The sequence below is a fragment of the Egretta garzetta genome, unplaced genomic scaffold, assembly GCF_000687185.1.
Source record: "Egretta garzetta isolate BGI_Z169 unplaced genomic scaffold, ASM68718v1 scaffold442, whole genome shotgun sequence".
Classification (NCBI taxonomy): Eukaryota; Metazoa; Chordata; class Aves; order Pelecaniformes; family Ardeidae; genus Egretta; species Egretta garzetta.
In genome coordinates, this window is record NW_009258961.1 from 1,539,908 (window position 1) to 1,560,934 (window position 21,027).

Genomic DNA, 21,027 nt, shown 5'->3' on the forward strand with positions numbered 1-21,027 from the left:
TTCTATAGAATTCCTGCCTAAGACGTGTGAGATCGGTATATTCATTGATGTAACCTACATCCCACAGAGACTAGATGGTCTGTGGATAATGTGCATGCCCCAAAAAATGAAATGAGAATTAAACACTTAATAGTGGCTAAAATCTACTGCTGGCTACAATAAAGCTAATCCAAATCAGTACTCCAATGCGCTACTCCTTTAAGTTTCAGTGGCTTTCCTGTTGTGGGGAGTGAGAGGACTCCGGGGAAGAAAATGATCAGGACATTGATTTAATATCAGTTCTGATTTAAGTTTCTTGCAACGAGGCGGTTTATGCTGACTCTCAGCCTGTGTGTGTTGTTATTTGGATTCTAGATAAACAAAAAAATAGTTTATTAGAAAGACATTAGCACCTCTGTTTTGACTTCTTTGGGACAGGAGGAAGGGGGAATATGCCTTACATTTGCTGTTATTTTTAAAATTTTAAACATTGCAAATCACAAGTAATCTATATATGATGTATTTCCGTATCAGCTCAAAATACACTTCATGAATATTGCTGATGATGAAGGCACCATGCTTTCACATGGCTTTGCTGTTCATGAACAAGTTTTCTTTTTACAAGTGGACACACAGATCATTTTGTGACTACTGTACTGCAAGCTCCCATCAGCAAACCCAAGTATTTGTGGCTTTCACAGTGTCACTACTTTTGCACGTGAAGCGTCTCACCCACAAATGTCTTCAGTCTGCATTGTGAGTATTTTGCACGTGTTATGAGGAAATACCTCCTGGATTTTCTAGGATGCTTTAGTCCCCAAGTATGGATTATTATTTTTTTTCAGTAGTACTTTTTCTTTTCCAAGGTAAACACCTAGAAATCATCCGTCCGCTGAGAGAAAGCAGGTTAGCTTGCTGTCCCTAACGATGACAACCAGAGCTATCTGCTCCCAGTACTATATTGGCAAAATTCTGTTTGTGATGAAAACAAGGCTGGTCAGAGCTGTAATGCAAGACTAATGTGAAAAGGTGTCATTTCAGCACGCCATGAACTTAGTCTGCACAAAATAATTTTGTTATTCATTGTATGGGAATACATGTATCCATTGTACATTCGTCAAGAGGAAGTTTTAGTTCTATTCCTAGAGTTATCAGACACGTCTGTCTTTCTACAATTGAATTTATTTTCAGTTTGCCTGTCAGGCTTGTTCCTGTGCACTGTTTGCTCCCTCACCATTATTATAACCTCTTGTTTCTCTTTCTGGTAAGAATATTCTGTAGATTTTTCATAAATCTCTGCTATCCTTTGGGGGTTTTGTTCAGTTTATTTTTCTGGGATTTTTGGGGTGCTTTTCTGCCTACTGAATTCCTTTTGAATTTCAGGGAAATGAGATCCTAGTACTGATACCTGCCTGTTGCCTGATTTTGAAGGAAAAATGAAATCATCTATGAACTGTCCCTTGAACCTGAATCCAGCCTAGGCAGCATCACTGACTCTAACTTGTCAGATCTTTACAAGAAATTAAATTATAGAGGTTTCATTTGGCTTTGTTTTGTAATGAAGGTATTCCAAAGCAGCATCTGTGACAGCCATGGTGTTTTGGAAAACCAGTTAACAGAAATATCACCAAGATTACATTGCTCTGAAATTCTCGTTCCACAGATTTTTTATGAATACAGCATGATCTTCCAAAGGACAGATATGAGGAGAGAAACTTAAAAAATGTGTTTTGTGCACAAAGGTTTGTGCTGTTCCTGGAACAGTTAAAAAGTAGGATTTTCAGCGCCTGTATCTTCAAGCCATATTCAAGGGCACCTTGAATTAAACTGTAACCAGTGCCCCAGTGTATAGTCACAGGGTTATTTCTGTTCTTTGGGGAGAAAATCAGGCTGCCAATGCACATGTCCTTTATGGCAGAATATCTGTCTAGAGAGAGGAAAGCAGATGTATGTAGAAGCCTAAAAATCCCAAATATAGCCTCTAATAGGTGTGATAATTATTTTCAGGAAAAAGTGATAAGATGCTGTTTAAATCCGTGGGGCACATTGTTCCAATGAATGTGTAGTGTATTTATTAGGGTACTCATAGGATTTATAGCTGCTCCAAAGAAGTACATCTGCTCTATGACTACAGGCAACATTATTTTCTAGGGAAAGTTTCTCGAAACTTTTTAGTATGTTTTAACCTCTTGCATGCTGACTTGATGCATCTAAAAGTGAGTTGTTCCACTTAGCCCTCACCGGTAAAGTCTAGATGACAACTTCCAGCTGCTCTGGATGCTCAGGCTGGGGTAACTCCTCTGGCTTGAGTCCCAGCTCCAGACCATCAAGACTCAAGTACACATCACCCAAAACCTGTGTAATTCCTGGTTTCTGAGAAAGGAAATCTGGGTATAAAGACTGCATAGGTCTCCAGTAGTACCTGACTTAGACAGCTGGGGGTTGCAGGACACACCATGGCATGCAGCAGCAGTCAAGTGTAGGGGGGTATATGCCTGTGTACATATATAGAATGACCTTGCTGGTCCTGAGAAATGGATATGCCAAAAGAACAGCCCAACAAAAAGCCCACATCTACACTGCACATTTGGCTTAGCCCTATATGTACTCAGGGCTTTGACCCAACAAATCTCCTGCCCCATAGCTGTGCTCACACTGACCGGCTCATGGCTTGGAGGTGCCAAGGAAGAGCCTTTTAAACCACCTCCCATCCCTGTGTGACTGCATGAGCACTGCTCCCTTGCTCATTGTCAGTCAGGTGTTGAGCCAACCCGTTTCACATCTTGCCAGGACAGGGGGAGCACATGCAGGCAGCAGGGTACAAGCAGGAGGCAGCACCAGCCGGCTGAAGGGTAGTGGTGGGAGCTGTTCCTGTTGTCCATCCTTCAGGCCCACCCGCGGTGCAGGGGACCAACCTCCAGATTCACAGGGCATGGGAGGTGGTCAAGTCTCACCCAGTGGGGCCGGCTCCCAAGCAAGTGTTTGCAGACTAAAGCTGGAGCCACCATAACCCTGGGAGACGGTTAGCGAGCTGAACCACCACCTCAACATACCCCAACCGTGCAGGACAGACAGAGCCAACTCAGAAACAGCTGAAGAGGGAGATTCTGTTCTGCACAAAGGGAGGAGGAAAGGGGAGAGACAGAAAATAGAAAAGAAAATTAAAAAAAAAGAACCCAGGAAAATGAGAAGGAATTATTTTTTCATTGTATTTCATGGCAAGTTATTACTGCTGCGACAAACCAAGTTGAACCACAGCACCCCTCCCCATAGCTGCTGAATTCGTATGACCAATGCTGCGTAACCGCTCCTCCTCGTGTGTGCCTATTTGTGGCTGAAGGTGTGAACTAGAGAGAATGCAACTGCTTGCTTGATATTTAGGGCAGAGTAGTCGACAACTGTTAGTTCTGCTGCCAAATGACCAGTAGGTCTGGCTGTTACTCAGAAATATCACAGGATGATGTTGCCAGCCAGGGTGCTGACTAAGGGAGAGGAGGAATGCCAAAAGAATGAGCAATCATCACTGTGTTTTGCTTAGGATGGAAATCTCAATTAGGATTCTACGCTTCTCCTGCTTCTTGTTCTTCCTTGTGGCAATCTTTTTACACAACAACAAGATGTTAACAGTGCAGAATAAAAGGCATGCTAATAAGTATCATTTTCCTTTTTTTTCCTTGAACACCATATTTGCTTCATGTTCTTTCTTCCATTATACATAGGAATTAACTAAAGAAAAAAATGGTGCTGTTTCTTTCCACAGGCCTTTTAATTTTTTTCAAGCCACCCCTCTCTGAGCATTTGTACATTTGAGAGCAATGGTACATTTGCTCCTTTTCCTCCACAAACACCAGGTCCCCCTTAGGAACCTGCTGTCCTTGTATGCAAAGATTTAAGAGCAGTAGACAGCAGCAGAACAGTCTGTCTGAAACCCATTCTCATCTATTTTTTTTTTTTATTCCAAGCGTTATCTCACCCATTATAAAGGACTTCTGTTCCTCTACTTCTTCTTTTTTTACTTTTTTATTTACTTTTCTTTTTCCCCAAAAAAACTCCCTGTGTCTACTGCTATTGGCTTTGATGGACAGATGAAGTGTGATAGCCTGAGACACATTTGACAGAATATGACTTTGGCCTGCATAAATTACTGTCAGGGAATTTTCAGGGAAGTATTGAAGTAAATTTGCACTGACTAAAAAATGAGTTATAAATTATAGCGTAATCACTGCTGCTGAACGATATGATGGGTAAACAATTAACTGAGTTTACACTTTAGGTGAGTTCTCAGAATTTTTCCTCATAGTTTTACTTCTCAAACTGCTCTGAGACCTTCGAAGGAAAAGATTTTAGAAGGAGCATTTTCCCACTACCTTGCCAAAAATCGTATTTCTTTCCTGTCAACATTGTGTCTTTACTCTCACAGGTAATTCAGAGATGGTAGGTTTTGCTCTTTCCTCACATACCCGTATGTATGAGGGGGTAGCTTGGGCCCTTCTACCCTGTGCCAGTATCTTCCCAATCCTTTTTTACTCCGTGTCACCAAATCCCAGGCTTTTCAAATTACATTCTTGAAATACCCCAATTAAGAGGCTAAGAAATGAAAGGGTTTGTGAAGCTCAGGATCCTTATCAGATGCTCCTGAAAATATACTTCAGGCAGTGGCCTAGATTTTATGCATTCAGTATCAGCAGTAACTTCGACTCAGTGAGGGTAATCTCTTCTGTCTGGTCAAGAGCTCCTGACTGGAAAATACCACTGGTTTTATAGCTAAAATAGATAGAAATTGTGAATGTTTCTATTATTATCTTTATCTCATTTGTGGCACTACCTTTTTGTTTCCATTTTGAGTTTCTTCTACCCTGTAAAGAAGTTCGGTTTTAGTTTTTATAGATGAAACTGCAAATTTTCTAGTTTTTTCACCCCATGTGTTGTGAAACAGCTTTTCTTAAAATCTGCGGCCTTCACTATTATGGTAAAACAAATCCAATTTTCCAGCCTTTGTGACTCTTACTAAATCCCCCAAAACATGAATTCTAAAGCTTCTAGATTTTGTAGGCAAATAAACTGCAGCACTTACTACTTTTATAACGTCATTATTTTCGTGATAGACTCACGACTGTGGGAACACAGCCTGTGATCACTGAATGCCTGGCGTGGCCTTGCATGAATCCTTGCTGAAATGTAGCAGCAGGCTGAGGTGGGGAAGGCACTTTGAAAAAAGAGACAAATAAATAACCAGCGTGCGGCTGCCTCAGTCCCGAGGGTGCTGGCACAGAGGCTAGGCTGCTTTTAAGCTGCGTGTGCGCAAGGAGCAAGCATCGATCTTCTGACCAGCTACTCGCTTCCATCAAAAGGGGCAGCCGGCAGGATGCTGCCTGCCTGCCAGAGGCAGCTCTGCAGCAGGCAACTCAGTTATAGCTGTTCGTGCTCACAGGCGGCCGTGAGGAACAGGCAGGGGATTGCCCAGGCTTTGAGGGAAGAATGAGACAAGAATATTTTACTGTTCTGTGTGAAGTGACTCCCTGGCTATGCATTGCAGCTTGATTGCTTCGAGTCCCGCAGCTTTGCTTGCACCACCCACCCTGCCCCCCCAGCTCGCAGCAGCAGATGCAGAGCACCTTCTTCCCCCATCCTGTTTGGACCCCGTCCATCCCAGTGACAGCATCCTTGTCACCGCAGCGCCGTGCAGCCTGCCCTCCCCCTGCAGCCTCTATAGGGGTGCAGGGACCTCTTGCATTAGCACTAAAGGTAAGGGAAAGGGGCAAGCACAGCAAGATGGTCAGTGCCTGCTGCCGCTCGTGCCCATCGCAGAAGGCGGGCTCAACGTTGCTGCTGCCTCTGCCCAGCACATGCTGGGCAGCAGCCAGAGCTGTCTCACCTTTCCCAGACCATCAGGAGCAGTGGCCACAGCTTCACCTCCTCCAGCTCTTCCCAGCTCTTGTCATCCTGCCTGGCCCTAAGTTGGTGCTTGCCCTTTGCTCTTGGGAGATAAAATTAACTTTACACGTGCAGCTGCCTGACTCAGGTCTCTTCACCTGGCGGCATCCAGAAAGTGGGGGTGTCCCCCTCAGCAACGTGGTGGCATAGAGTGCCCAGATGCCAGCAGCACACTTGCAGTGGCAGGGAGACAGATGGCAACCTACAAAGCCTGCCCAAGAGCCACAATAAATACTTGAGCAGTAGCATCAAGTCTAGCTGCATGCTGTGTTTACCTGCTTGATTTAAATATAGCTTGAACGGTGCTATATTGTCGTGACTGCTAGACAGACATATCCCCAGAGGAGTGGGGAGGCTTATTACCTAAAGCAATACCCAAGGAGGGAAAATAGACTTTTCACTATAAAGAAGGTGTTAGAGATGTAGGAGTAATGTTTTGCTTACCCAGTCACTCCCTGTTTGATTTCAAGTAATTTGCTTTGCATATAACTATTTTTCATGTATATATATGTGTATAAAATAGGGGTATTCCTTTCTTCTCTCCCTTTTTCTGTTTGGAATGAAAACTCTTTGGGACAGACACCTTCTCATTCAGAGTCACACAGTACGCCTCAAGTGCTTGCTACTGTGCCCATCCTTATCCACATAAAATTTCTCCATCTGTGTTTGCTCCAGATTAGATTCCACAAAGGGTCTTGCAGACTGTATTAAATTTATGGCAGAGGTGAGCAGTGCACCTTGAATTCATTCTGCTCACCGAGTCATGACGCTCAGACTCCAGAGTCCAGATACATGCATGTACTAGCACTTTTAGCTTCAAAGTGAACCAAGAACTAGAAGGGGTCCATTTCCTGATTCAGGATTAGACTGAACATCAGTCTGGCAAGAATATCTAAGTTCATGACTTTCCACCCAGCCATGGCAGAAAACAGGAAATCGAGTAGTCTCATTAGATTTTTGCTGCTTTAGGATAAAATCTTATGAGAACACCTCATTACTTTGCTGTACTTCAAACTGGACTTAATTTTTCTGCCTCTTTTAGAGTGATCCTTAAGCACTAGCAGTAGCTGGGCCCATACCCAACCTCTGTGCCTCCTACCTACGCCTGCCTGAGTGCCTGGCAGCCCTGAGGATGATGTGTGCACGTGTTCCGTTGGGATCCAGTAATTGGAGTACTTAACCCTATCATGAAAGGACAAGAGAGTGCAACTCCACATCAGCGGAGGATAACCCACCCTCTCCTCAGTAGGAAGGCAATGAAAGTCATCAGTATATTGACACAGTAGATTTACAGTACAAGGCTCTCTCCAACTCTGATTGTTAAAAAAACTGCTGAGCCTACTCGCCTTGCCAGAAACGTCCTTTGATAAACCTTTCTGTCTCTGAAAATATTGTTTTCATTCTAAGTCTTTTGTGATTTTCATCTTGGACTTAGATGTTTTAACAAATTGTATTTGCATGTGATATAAGACCAAGTTGTTGTATCTGCTCTCATCTCTGAAGCAAACCTGAAAGTGAAATTGTGCATCTTCCTTGGAGTCTGGAAAGAAAATTTGGCAAAAAAAAAGTACAGAACTCCACGTCACCACAATCAGCACATGTGATGCCACAAAGCCTCTACGCTGACTTTTAATTCTTTCCTGACTGTATATATTCACCACTTATGATAATGAAGATTTGTGTATTTGGATTAAAATAATCCAGAATGCAAATATCCAGGCCATTGAAATCAAGCTCTAGTTTCAGTTAAGGTGAATGACTGGCAACCAGAAGCACTAGGGAAGAGAAACCTACCAAGCATTAATTCTGTATGAAATGAAAACATAATATTGGAGGAAGCAGGACTTCGCATGCTGTGGCCGCAAGTTTGGGGTGTTCTGGTAACGCATGATTACAGGTTATGATGCAGATGAACACATTTTGCCAGCTCTAATTTCTTACTCCTCACAACCACCCTCCCTTGGGCTGAGCCTGCGGGACCTGACGTGACCCCCAGGGTGAGAGGGTTTGAACACCAGGGCACCCACGCCTACCTATAAGCCTGCAAAACTGCACCTGGAGAGGGGTGGAAAGGCTCGGTACCTGCCTGGTCCCCCAAGGGGCTTCTCAGGGAGACCTCTCCTCCCACCTCCAGGCTCAGGGGAGGCAGGGTTTGACACCCCTGGGTGCACCAGACATGCTCGGAGGCTGTGGGAGGTTACTCAGCAAGGTCTGGGGAGTCCTGCGGGAGTCCTGCAGACACGATGTGTCTGGCAAGGGCTTTGTATACATTTCTCTTGTAGGAGTGCACATGGATAAAGAAGGAACAGACTTCCACTAATCTTAAAATTGGGGTTTAATGGGCCAAGAAAGATGCTGTAGCCTGATTAACTAATTAATTAATCAGTTTGTAGCATAAAAACACCAGTCATGGAAGAGTGGGTGCTTTTACACTTAAACACCCTCAAAAAAGAGGCTAACTGGCCACTGGGAAATGGACAATGCCAGAATATCCATAGGGAAAACTGTACTGCTTTTGATATTGTATGGAAGACATCTCAAATATTTTAGAATAGAATCACAGAATCATAGAATCACTTTGGTTGGAAAAGACCTTTGAGATCATCGAGTCCAACCGTTAACCTAACCCTGACATCCCACCACTAAACCATGTCCCTAAGCACCTCATCTATCCATTTTTTAAATACCTCCAGGGATGAGGACTCTACCACCTCCCTGGGCAGCCCATTCCAGAGCCTGACAACCCTTTCAGTGAAGAAGTTTTTCCTAATGTCTAGCCTAAACCTGCCCTGATGCAACTTCAAACCATTCCCCCTCGTCCTAGTATCTGTTACCAGGGAGAAGAGGCCGACCCCCACCTCACTACAGCCTCCTGTCAGGCAGTTGTAGAGAGCGATCAGGTCTCCCCTCAGCCTCCTCTTCTCCAGGCTAAATAACCCCAGTTCCCTCAGCTGCTCCTCATACGACTTGTGTTCCAGACCCCTCACCAGCTTCATTGGCCTTCTTGGCCCCCTGGGCACACTGCTGGCTCATATTCAGCCAACCAACACCCCCAGGTCCTTTTCCACCAGGCAGCTTTCCAGCCACTCTTCCTCGAGCCTGTAGCGCTGCATGGGGTTGTTGTGACCAAAGTGCAGGACCCGGCACTTGGCCTTGTTGAACCTCATGCAGTTGGCCTCGGCCCATCGATCCAGCCTGTCCAGGTCTCTCTGCAGAGCCCTCCTCCCCTCAAGCAGATCAACACTACCACCCAGTTTGGTGTCATCTGCAAATCTACTGAGGGCACACTCAATCCCCTCATCCAGGTCATTGATAAAGATATTAAACAAGACTGGCCCTAGAACTGAGCCCTGGGGGACACCGCTTGTGACTGGCCGCCAACTGGATTTAGTTCCATTCACCACGACTCTCTGGGCTCGGCCACCCAGCCAGTTTTTAACCCAGCGAAGAGTACATCCATCTAGGCCATGAACTGCCAGCTTCTCCAGGAGAATGCTATGGGAGACTGTGTCGAAGACTTTGCTGAAGTCCAGGTAGACAACATCCACAGCCTTTCCCTCATCTAGAAGGCGGGTCACCTGGTCGTAGAAGAAAATCAGGTTGGTTAGGCAAGACTTGCCTTTCATGAACCCATGCTGACTGGGCCTGATCCATATTATTTTATGACAGTGTACAGTAATTTCAAAATTTTAAGGTGGATCCTTCATCAAAACTCTCACTTCCATACTCTGGCTTTACATATTTCTTTGTTTTCTCTATTTTTGGCCCCCTTAGCACAGCCTTTTATCCATGGCTCTGCCTACTCTGGGCGAACAGCTGGATGTGCCACTCGTGATTGAGGGAGAGGAAGGTCAGAAGCCCAAAAGTTGCTGCCAGGGTAGCCGTCATCTTATTGCTGAATCTTGAGTTATTTGAAGGCATTGAGTGTCCACTGAGAGCTTCTTCAGTTTGGAAGGCAATGGAGCTGTGTCAACAAGTAACCACTAGAAGAAATGAAGTTAAATGCAAGGCTACTTCAAGTATGAAATGCAATTATCCTTCTTGCTCTGTTATGAAAGGACATAGCCCAGCTCCTGCTGCCCTTAGAAATCGTATGCTTCTGACAGCTGTTAGGAGGCTTGAACTACTTGTCTGGTGTAACACATGCAGTCCGGCGTAAACCCTTGAGATTTAAGAGAATAAACAGCCACTTCACTACTGGTACCAGATGAACATTTCCAGGACAAATGAGAGTCTGTATAAGCTTGAAATATTCTATCAGCAGTTGTTTACATTAGCTATTAACATTTTCGTTTGCAGAGATGAAGGACTGTTCACAAAGAATCAGTGCTTAACGGCTAAGCCTTGCCACAGAAAAGCCTCTGGCATTTTATCTTTAAGATTCCAGCATATTTCTGGTGCTACTTTTATACTTCTCTGCAATAAAAAGCTGATTCCTCCAAGTGCTTTGGACTTGCTTGAATCAGATTTATAGACCAGCTTTTTAGCACTGTTCCCAGGCTTTACAGGAAAAGGGAAAGCTGCTTCAAGTTCCTGCAGATTTCCATTTCAGGGTGCTGATGTTTCCAGTAGCTTCCACTTTCCAAAACCAATGTTTTATTTACTGGGGAGCCAAGTGCAGTGAACTTGGCCTGACATACCTACTTAAGGAGGCGGAGTGGTTGTACAAATCAAGCCAAGAACAAGGGCCAGGATACATGGGCACATTTATGGAAAAGAGTAGAAGATTAGCCCAGGTTGCTCCACCATTTGAAAGACTCCTCCCCTTACTCTCTCCACAGCCAAAATGAATGTTCAAAGTGGGAAGAGTTTGGTGCCAGGCTCTACTACCTATAAGCAATAATGTCAGTGTTTTTATAAAAAAAAAAAAAAGTCTCCATTTGATGATGTGAGGCAGTGTTAAGCTCTCTGCACATCTGTGGAGACTGCTGGAGGCAGGATCTCCAGGTGAAGGTTAAGACACAAAAATATGGCAGTCCCATAAGAAACACGCTCGCTTTGCTCGTATTATTTCTGAGCACGGGGCCATCAGCTCTGAGCAGTGATAGTCCAGCCCCTTACAGGGCAACGGCACCTGCCCCTGGAGCCAGTGGGCATGCAACGATGTGGCACAAGCATTGCGCATTGCCAGGGCACAGAGGGCAAAGGGACTTCTGCAAGCGCATGCCAGCATTCATGCAGACCTGTAAATTATTTCCCTTAAAAAACATGCACTAGGCAACCTGGATTGATTTCAAATGTGTAGTTTAGGTCAAAGCTGAATGAAGCAAGACGCAGCTAGGTCATCCAAGACAGTACACCAGGCGGTCACATATAACTCACAACCTATAGGAGACTTGCCCAGGTGGCTGCAGGCAGCTCAAATGGCACTAAAAACTTAAGTGAGTCAGTGCCAAGTTGCTGTGGGCTGCGCTGTGACTCTAGATACATAATTGTAGGAGTATTAGTATGGGAGCTGAATCCACCCTAACTCTCTAAAGTTGCATATCTGTTAGTCTGAGAATTCAGTAGGGCTAATAGTCATTCTTTACTGTTATTAAAGGCCTTAATTTTTTTCTTGTCAAAGATGTGGCTAGACCTTAGAGACAATGAGAGCAAAAAATCCTTTCATTTCACTTTAAAATACTCTGGTGAGAAAAGTCTTGCGTTAGAAAGTCGCCTAGCTCATTTGTTTTATTTCACAAATTACCCAAGCGCCCATTTGTGCTTTATAACTGGGCTTCGGCATTAGTTCTTGATTAGAAGAGCTGTCATCTGCTTTTCTGTGCAGAAACATGAATCATGAGCACGCAGTTATCGGTAGAGCTCCGGACCATTTAAAGTCACAAAGTCAAATTAAAAAAAAAAATTAAAAGAGGAGAAGGGTGGAAAAACAAAAGGCATTTGTTGCACAAGAAGGCCTGGGTGAAATTCTCAGAACTTATCTGCGCTGAGAAAGTATCAATAACCGTAAAATTTCACAGCCCCCTTTTTAGAACTGCAGCCTTAACGTTTTGTAGGGGAAATAAAGCTTTGGTTAACCTTGGCACTGGCAGACCTCATTAAAATAACAGCCTGTCACTTTCGAGTTTAAAATAACAGGGTTGTCAGTTTTACATTCAGCGGAACAATCTACGCTCTTATTCCCCGGGAAAGGCGGTGGGATGCATGGGGGGGGCTGGCAGCCGCGCCAAGCCTGAGCAACACTGCCATCTCCAGGGCCCCCCCGGACCCAGGGTGCTCCCCAGCAGCTTTGCGGGGCGTGATGCTCAAGCCCCGCTGAATCCGTGCCATACGGCCCTTCGCTTTTCCAAAGGCTGACAAATAACGCCACGGTCAAGCACGGTGGCGTGGTTGGGCAGCAGCTCGGCATTTAAATTTATTTTGCAGGGAAGTGTGGAAATGCATAATAGATGAAAAAATAATCTCTGTATAGAGCAAATAAAGTTCTGCTTTGCTTGTTGCGAATCAAAGCAGGTCACACTCACTGAGGCATCTAATGTGTATTGAAATGTTGGGCACCTAATGAGCTGTTCTAAACAAAAGTATGCACCTAAGCTCCCTACATCTACTCGGTGGAGAAATTAAGGTGCCGTAAAAAAAAATGTCTGAGAGAGAGAGCCTCCTTAGCTAAATTCGGACACCTGGGTGAGGTAACATTGCTAACACGTAAGTGCCTGGTGCCTCCGAGACCACTGTGCAAAGATGGCAGATGTGACAAAGGACATACAGGAGGCATCTCTTTCTCGAGGGGCAACCCCTAAAACTTAGGGATCCGAGTTAACTGCTTTTCCTTAAGCCCAGTTTACAAGGAAAACCCTGTGTCTGTTAAAATACCCAGCTGTCCTATCCTAACCTGCTTGTGACATACAGTTCTTGCCCTGACTGGGACACCCACATATAGCAGAGACGTAAACATAACAACCAGTTAGAAACAGTATGTAACACGTGCTTGCTGACCTAGTCCTTTTAAACAAATTGTTGGCCATTAGTCCTGGAACGCTTTTGGGTTAAATCCCTAATGGACAAAATACTGATCGATGTATGAAAGTCCGGCGCAGTTTTCTGCGGGTATAGCACAACACAACTCAGACGGTGATGATCTGTTTGTTCTTCCTACCCAGCCGTGCCCGTTATGAAGGGCATGCTCTTCACGACCCCACAGGTCAGGTGGTCAAGCGCCGTATCCATAAATCTGTTATCAAGCTGCCCGTTATTACACAAGCTCTACACCATTTTTAGTAAAGACTACAAGGGTGCTGGGTGCACGGCTGGGTATGTTAGACATGTCTAGGGGAAAGCAAGCATCAGGCAGTAGCAAACTGTCTGGTTTTTCACCCGGAAATAACACAGCGTGAAGAAGCGGCATTAGTTAAAAGTTGCTTGTGAATTAAAGGCCAAAGGAGCATGTGGCTAAAGAAACGACACAGACACGGATGTGGCATGTGATGGCTGCTTTCATGTCTTTGCTTTAAGACAGAACACCAGGCCTCTTTCAGCTCACTGCCTGTAGCTGTTCTGTTAGTGCGACACCCCGGTAGGACACACTTTACATACCCGGCCTGAAGTCCCTGAAATTACAGCGCCTGGTCACAAGCACCCACTTGAAACACCTTCCAAGTGGCTGCGTCGTCACATAGCAACCCATGCGATGTCATCCAGGGTGGCACCCTGGTACGCCAGAGAAGCAACATCCAGTGGGCAACCAGAAACACTTGTACATTTTTCCAGGGCATAAAGGCTTAACTCTCAATGGGACTTTGCACTGAGGTGTTTCCGAGCATCCCCAGGGAGAAGGTACAACAGAAAGGCAGGCTGAATATTCTGCTTGCATTTCAAAAAAGGAAAAATCTTCCCAAATTGCAGAATAAACAAAACAACAACAAAAAAAATGCAATAGCATGAGGAAGAAGAAAAGAAGGTTAATGTGTAAGGTAATGAAGGTAATGAATTTCTTCTTTAACACAAGCAAGACTCCATATTATTTTATTTCATTTATTGCATTGAGCCTGGGTCAGTTTTGGATGCATTCCACCATCTCTGAACACTATTTTAGCATCTTCTGGTATTCCTCTACCTGCAAGAGTAGGCATTATATTGATAGGGATGATAAATCTGGAAGGACTATAAGGTGGACTTGCCAGGGGAGGACTAGGCAGGGGAGTAGGAGGAAAAAAGGTTATTTACTTTCTAAAAATTATTTTAGAGCCCCTACCTTTAAAATCTGCTTTTTGGCCCCCTTTGCTTCTGGGCATACATTATCCTACTGCCAAGAAGTGCATTTACGCTGGAAATCAAACCAAAGTGTATTCCATGGGCAATTGGTTGCCCACTTCACAAACAAGTGTCTTTTTTGGATTTTTCATGCCTTATGAAACATAGTCATCTCACTTTTAGTTCTGCATGGTATTTTCAATGCTTTTTTGAATTCTCCTGGTGAGTCTTTCAATTTATCCAGATGTCCTGAATTAAAACAAGGAATGTTAACGTCTGATTCCTGCTAAAATAATGGGCTTGCTTTTTAGCTCACCTCATTACTTTGGAGTGCAAGGTGAGTAAAGAAGACAGAAAGGTTGGTCAGCTTTATTTACCTGCTTATAATTGAGCCCATGCTGGTAGGACTGGAACGGAGCTCGTGGGTGCTGTTCCAAGTTCTGCTGGGGAACTGTATGACGTACTTGACTGCCTCGGTCACACAAGAAGTCAATGGTGGAAATAAGAAAAGAACTGTATTTCCCAATGTGGGGCATGTAATTATACCATTTCCATAACTTGGTTATGAATTTCTCTTTGGAAATGATGCAAATATTTAACTTTTTTCACCTACATAGTAATGCCTTTCTTCTGTTAGCAATTATAGATGAAGGCCAGGCTATTTTAATATCCATTCCTATATATCCTCCAGTAAATTAAAAATTTAACCCTTTGCATGGCTCTTGCTATATTCTTTTTCTTATGAAAAAGTATTGCAATTCAAAACAAATTTGGTACCTTCAAAGTAGCTGAAAAAAAGTAGTTCAATACAATATCAGGGCTACATCAGGAAGATAGATAGGGAAAGTCAGGCTAACTACAGCCAAAGAGATCTGGCTGTCTTAATCCAAATAAATCTCTGCTAGAGAAAGTGGAAAGGAAATACGTAAAATATCAAAATTGCATACGTCTTGTGTTTCAATGTTTCCACAGAAGTCTAACCGAGCTTGAAAGTTAATCTTTAATTCAAAGACTGGAAATACCAAGGAATCATTTACAAGGCCACAGGTCACTAGGGGGATACAGTAGTCTGACTGTAAATCACGAGCAAGCGATGTTAACTGAATCCTTAGTGGCTTTTATCTCATTTCCAAGGGACTGTACATCTGTTACGTATTTTTTAAATGCTGGTGGTGATCAAAACAATGTATGGAGGAACGTGTAGAACCATGGGGACTAAGAAGAGACTTTCTGTGGTCACGCTTGAGGAGATCCCAGAAGTGAAGCCACTGAAACCCACAGACAAGCGTTTTACATGTCATGGCAGGCATTACATCACCTAATTCTATTCTGCGTTTGAAGTTACATTTAAAGTACTCCAAAGTCATTGCCTGCCCAAACGTTCATCATGCAGAAGTGAATGTGGCCATCAGGCTACTCCCTGAAAGAGGAGGTGAATCAACCGGTGTTCGTAACTCCTCTTCCAAGGCCATCAGAAACCACAGTGCCCTTCCAGAAAACGAGTTTCAGGGTGAGGTTCAAGGAACTGTTTAGGTAGATGTGTAAACTCCACTGCCAAAAGCTGAGAGGGTTAATAGAGGTCCCGTCACACAGCAGGAAAGAGCAAGACTTCGCAGGCTGAGTCCGCAAGTTGTTTAAAGCTCGATGGTGAAATCATGCAATGGGGAGGGAAGGATAGCTATGAAGGGAGACATTTGAGAGGGGTAAAAAGTGTTAAAATGCACCTGAACTGGAGGTATATAGAGAGGGCTGCAAACGGTGACCTGTCCCTAAACTGTATTCATTTTTGCTATTGCTGCTTTTTGTGAGTCGTGTACGTGTCACACCCGATGGGGGTGACACCTCAGGGGCACGTCAGAGATGTAATTAGCTGTCATTTACCAACAATCCTGGGTAAGACCATCTTATTTTATCAGGTACACTTCTGAAATGCAAAGAAAAATATCTTTATTGTTAGGAAATTTAATGATTTGTTGTCCATATGCAGTCATATATAGAGTATGTAAATGTTATTTAGCATTTTCAGAAGTGACTAGGGAATGGGAGCCCTCATTTTGATTTCCAGGGAGTATGTGGAGTCCCTGTGCAGCGTTTGAGCTGTAAGAACCTCTCTCCTTTTTCTGACTTCTGTGAAAATACAAGCTTCGTACTCCAAGGTCCGTACAGCCCTTGCAAGGGGTGTTGACTCACTGATGGTTCAAAACACAAGTCTGCAGTCCTCAAGCACCGGCTGTAATTTGATTATGGCAGAAATCTGAATATAACTCTAAACATCTGAGTTTTGAATAGCTTAAACCAACTTTCAGATAGCAATGAAGTTACTGCTCTGAAAAGTAATTACTCATCACAGATATCAATTGGATTGCGTGTGTAAATAGTTATCCAGGCACAAGCAATAAATGAGAAAATCTCTCCCTTTGACTCTTGTGCTCCCCAAGCTTATACGAATGGGCCCTCCTCCCTATAAACCCTCCCACCTACATTTTCTATAAGATTTCTCTATTTGATTCACTGCACGGTGGCCTAACAGGATTTCACACACCTCTGCGTGAATGCTGGGCAGTTTAACTGAGTTGCTTGTGCTGGTTAGCTGCACCAGTACAGACCCTGGGGTTTTCATCCTCAGCGTGGGTGGAGGAGAGGCTGCTGTCTGCCCAAAGACCCTGGTCCCATGGACCAAAGACATCAGAAAGGGCAGGCATCCTGAGACCATCCCCGCTGCTGCGGAAGGCTTGCCCACAGTCTGTAAACTGGAATTTAATTTTTGGCTTGACAGAGCTCCCCTGTTGAGACTTTAAAGGCTTGCAAATGCTGCTAGTATCCGTATGAAAACAAAGCAACTAGGGCTTGGCAAGGGGTGTGGAGGAGATTTGTAAGGTTTCTATCATGGCAAGAAACACCGTCAAGAACTCATGCAGCTAAATACTGTCCTACTTATTTCTTACGGATGAAAATGCAGACAGTGCTTCTGAAATAACATCCTTGGCTGTTTCTATCTCCTGGCTTATAAAGTGACATTCCACGGAGTTTAAGCATAGCGAAGCAGCATGGGCCATTTGCTCAGAGAACTACCGTGTCTTCAGAAGAAAAGATAAAAGAGATAAATAGCCAAGTACAATATTGTACCTCAACAACCTAAAAGCCAATCTCAAAACTGAATGGAAGAATGGAGAGCTTTTATTTCTTGGGTTTTTAAAGAATAAAGCTCGGGGATTTCCTTTGAAAGCTATTCAACAACCTCCCCTAAATCCTATTACAACTTAATGTGAAACGCATCTGTTTCCATAAGAACAACAGTGGCACCATTCATCCTTTGTAGTCTGCCCTTTGTTTTGTTTTCTATCTATTCTTGTAGATTTTTTCCACTCTAGTAAACCAAACGCAAAACAAGAACTGATAACATTTTAGCCATTTATTTATTAAGCTGATGCTGGAAACTCAATTTGTTCCTGCTTGCTGCCAGAATCATGTCAAATTAAATTACTGTTCAAGGACTTTATAACGTAAAGAAACTGTATCGATACTGTCCCAACATTTCTTGAATGCAAAGTCTGTATCCAGCTACAGATATTTATCTACACCTAACAGCAAAGATGGATATAGTCTCTGCATGCCTGTACATACACAACCTTCTCCTCGCTGTCACTGAGATCCAAATGTACTGCAATGTATTCAGCCTGTGTATCTTAAATCAGTTCAACATCAGTCAGCACTGCATCATTTTTTTTAAAACCTGCGCGTGTATCTCTAAATATAATATTTACCTAAGGCATGACCAAGTTGGTGGGTGAGACATTTTATCTGATGTACACTGTTTAACTGAATTTACATTCAGCAGACTGCGAGGCATATTAATTCTTAAAAAGATGTATATTTAGAAAACCTTAGACAAATGGAGACTAGAAAAAGCAAGATGTAACATGCTTCTTATTAATGTCTTGTCTGCGGAAAAAGGTGACTTTGATTATTTGTACTCTCCAAACTCAAATGCTGAGTGCCTTGCTCGTAAATACAGGAATTTCAGTTTTAGCACCTTCAGCCCTTTTAACCTTCACCATCATCACCATTACGGAATTAAACAGCCTATTATTTAACACGGTAGTTAGCGTGGCTGATGTTTTTAACCTCTTTTCCCTCTCATCTCTTAATCAGGTAACAGACATTAAAGAAAAGCTAAAGCTCTCTAAAAAGTTCTGGTCAACATTACCCTACACAATCTGCAAGGACGAGCGAGTGACAGCCGGGCCATCGATCGAGGAGGACTGCTGGAACGGCCACACCAAGGCCAGGTGAGGTGGACCCCTCTCCACCCCACTCAGTCCAAATCCCCGTCCGGCCTGACGCAAGCACAAAACCCAGGGCGTTTCGCAACGCTGTTTGCAAGAGCGGAACGGAAATGGGGAGAACAAGTAATTGTCCGCACGCAGCTTGTAGCCGAGATTACGCATTGTCAAGGTGCCATTAAAGCCAGAGTGTGAGGCAGGGTAAATGTGCACAGCGTGTCAGCATGTGAACACAGAAAATGTTTGCTGGTTCAGCTCCAGAAGGGTAATTTATATCGAGATTTCAAAGAGCTCTTTAGCTCCGCTTAGCATCCCTGTGTTGGGTCTGACAGCCTGTGAAGCAATTGAACTCTCAGGATATCATACTGGGATGAACAGAAATTGGAATTCTGGCTCTATTTTGCTATTGGCAAAGCTTAGGGCTATTTGCTGGGGCTAAAAAAAAAAAACCTGAAAAACAGCCAACGGAGAATAAATGTAACACTCCTATTTATCTTGTGTAGAAAGCTTGACCTTATGTTACTTCATCAGAGATAACTGTGGTCATCTGCCCTTGTTTGTGATGAGTTTTCTGTGAGTTTTAAAGTTTTAATTTTGAAGTTTGCTCGGCTCTGGCTGTGGCAGGGCTGGAGCTGGTAGGCGAGGGGGTGTCTCCAAAGGTCCCAGTGTGGATTCATCAGCTGACAGAGGAGAGGATCTCATTAACCCTGCTCAGAAACAGAGAGAGGAATTGGCTCAAGGACCATACCAGGGACAGCCAGCTTTCAGGGCTCCAGCAGTAGCCTATGCTTTTGGGGAAACAGGAGGAGTGGTGAGGTTTGCGTGTCTGGTGAGCACTGAATCTGGAGAGCAGTGACACCTTCTGGCACTCAGAGATTGGAATCTTTATTTTCCTTTTACCCGATGATACAAATGAAGCCAGAATTAAAAAATGAGCTAATGACCAAAAAAAAAAAACAAAAAACCCAGACATAAATCAAAAACCCAACAAAAAAAAAAAGGCAAGCACATAAAATATAAAAACTCAGTGAAAATAAGACAACGTGGAAAAAACCTCACAAACCTGTTAAATGTCAGTTTGCATGGATGGATGGACAGATACGTAGATAGATTACACCCACCCCATCATCTAACCAATTTTTTTAAGGCACACATTTTACAGGGGGATGTTTTGCACTGAACACAGGCCCTTTCTCCTAGCCTTACTACAGTAATGCTCAAAAGAATTTGTTTTACAGATGAGAGCAGAGGGCTCTTTGGGATGCTGCTAGCCCACTGAACCCACTTTGAAATGCACATGAACAAATCTGTCCAAAAGCACGGGTCACTGCTCAGTTCCTAAGTCCCAGATCCAGAGAAAGCCCCTGGGGACTCTGAGAAAGACGGCTAGGAGGAGCGTCTGGCTATTACAGGACTCATCGCAAAGGAACGCTGTGAAGAGAGAAATAATAATGTGTTTTTATCTTCCTTTATAATACCTTTTCTTGTCGGTGGGCTTTGTAAGGTATGACCCCAGGCCGATGTGCTGCAGCAGTTAAATGGAGTTTCCAGGCCTCCCAGCTGGATGCCATGCATCACATCATGATGCATGCATTAATAAGAGATATATGCTACCCTTCCTACAACAAAGCAGTCAAACAAACCTACCAACATCCCTCCTGGTTTCCATGACCAACGCTAGTGTTTGTACCACGTCTGGCCGATACTTTTCAGCTGTCTTCTGTATCTGCACTGAAGGGTCTGACACAACTTCCACATTTCGTGCATGTGGTATTTCACCCTCCTTTTGCAGTATTTATGAGAAGCCTGATTATTTTCATGATGCCTTCTGAGATTAATGTTCTGGAGCCACTGAGAATAGCTATCCTCTGCTGATAATCTCCTTGATCAATTCAACACAGACATTTCCACAGGTGTGGAATCACAGCTTCAAAGCATCACCTAAAAATACAGTCTCAGCAGGCCCGACACTGCCCTCTGTCCAGTTTCTATTTCACATCCATTCACAAAGGACACGTATAGTCATAGTCTTAAAAACATAATTCAATAAATTCTTCAGGTGGAGAGAATAGTAATAAATCAGGGAGATACCATAGAATACCATGACCTGTATATGAAATAATATAAAATAACTATTATTGAAAATAACTAGCTTTAGATGCAAAATCACCTCTTGGCTGGTGAACAAAGACATTTACTGCAGCATAAAGAAAACCCATAGATGTTTCCTTGATCATACTGATTAGTAACTGATAGAAACACCAGTTTGCAAGAAGAAGGGTGGCAAAATGTGGCCAGTATGCATATACCTATTTGTGTTCACTGTGTCACCTGTCATAAGCCCCCCTGTGCTATATGAAGAGTTGCATTTTGAATTCCAGAGAATATTACAACAGCTCATGATGGAAAAAAAGAAAATTTAGCCACCTCCTGCTTTCCTAGACATTAATACTACAAATAAGAAGACATCATGGTGTTGGCTACTGTTGGGAAAGGAGATTGTTTCTGGGTTTTGATCAGATCCTGCAGTGGTATAAAGACTCAGAAACTTTGAACTGCCAGTAGGCTTTATGCCTCATGTTTCATTTTACACATCACCTCTCGATGCTGCTTTTACAGGGGGAAAGAGCTACAAATC

At 43.6% G+C, this 21,027-nt stretch overlaps 1 protein-coding gene across 1 annotated transcript in view; it reads left to right on the forward strand.

The window, feature by feature from the left end:
• GPC6 (glypican 6) overlaps window positions 1-21,027 on the forward strand; it is a gene marked incomplete at its 5' end in the record, with an annotated part of 524,950 nt that overhangs the window by 496,733 nt on the left and 7,190 nt on the right. Inside the window, one exon of the mRNA XM_009634596.2 lies at window positions 18,259-18,395. Coding sequence (XP_009632891.2) covers window positions 18,259-18,395 — 137 coding nt within the window. The remainder of the gene's footprint in view (window positions 1-18,258; window positions 18,396-21,027) is intronic.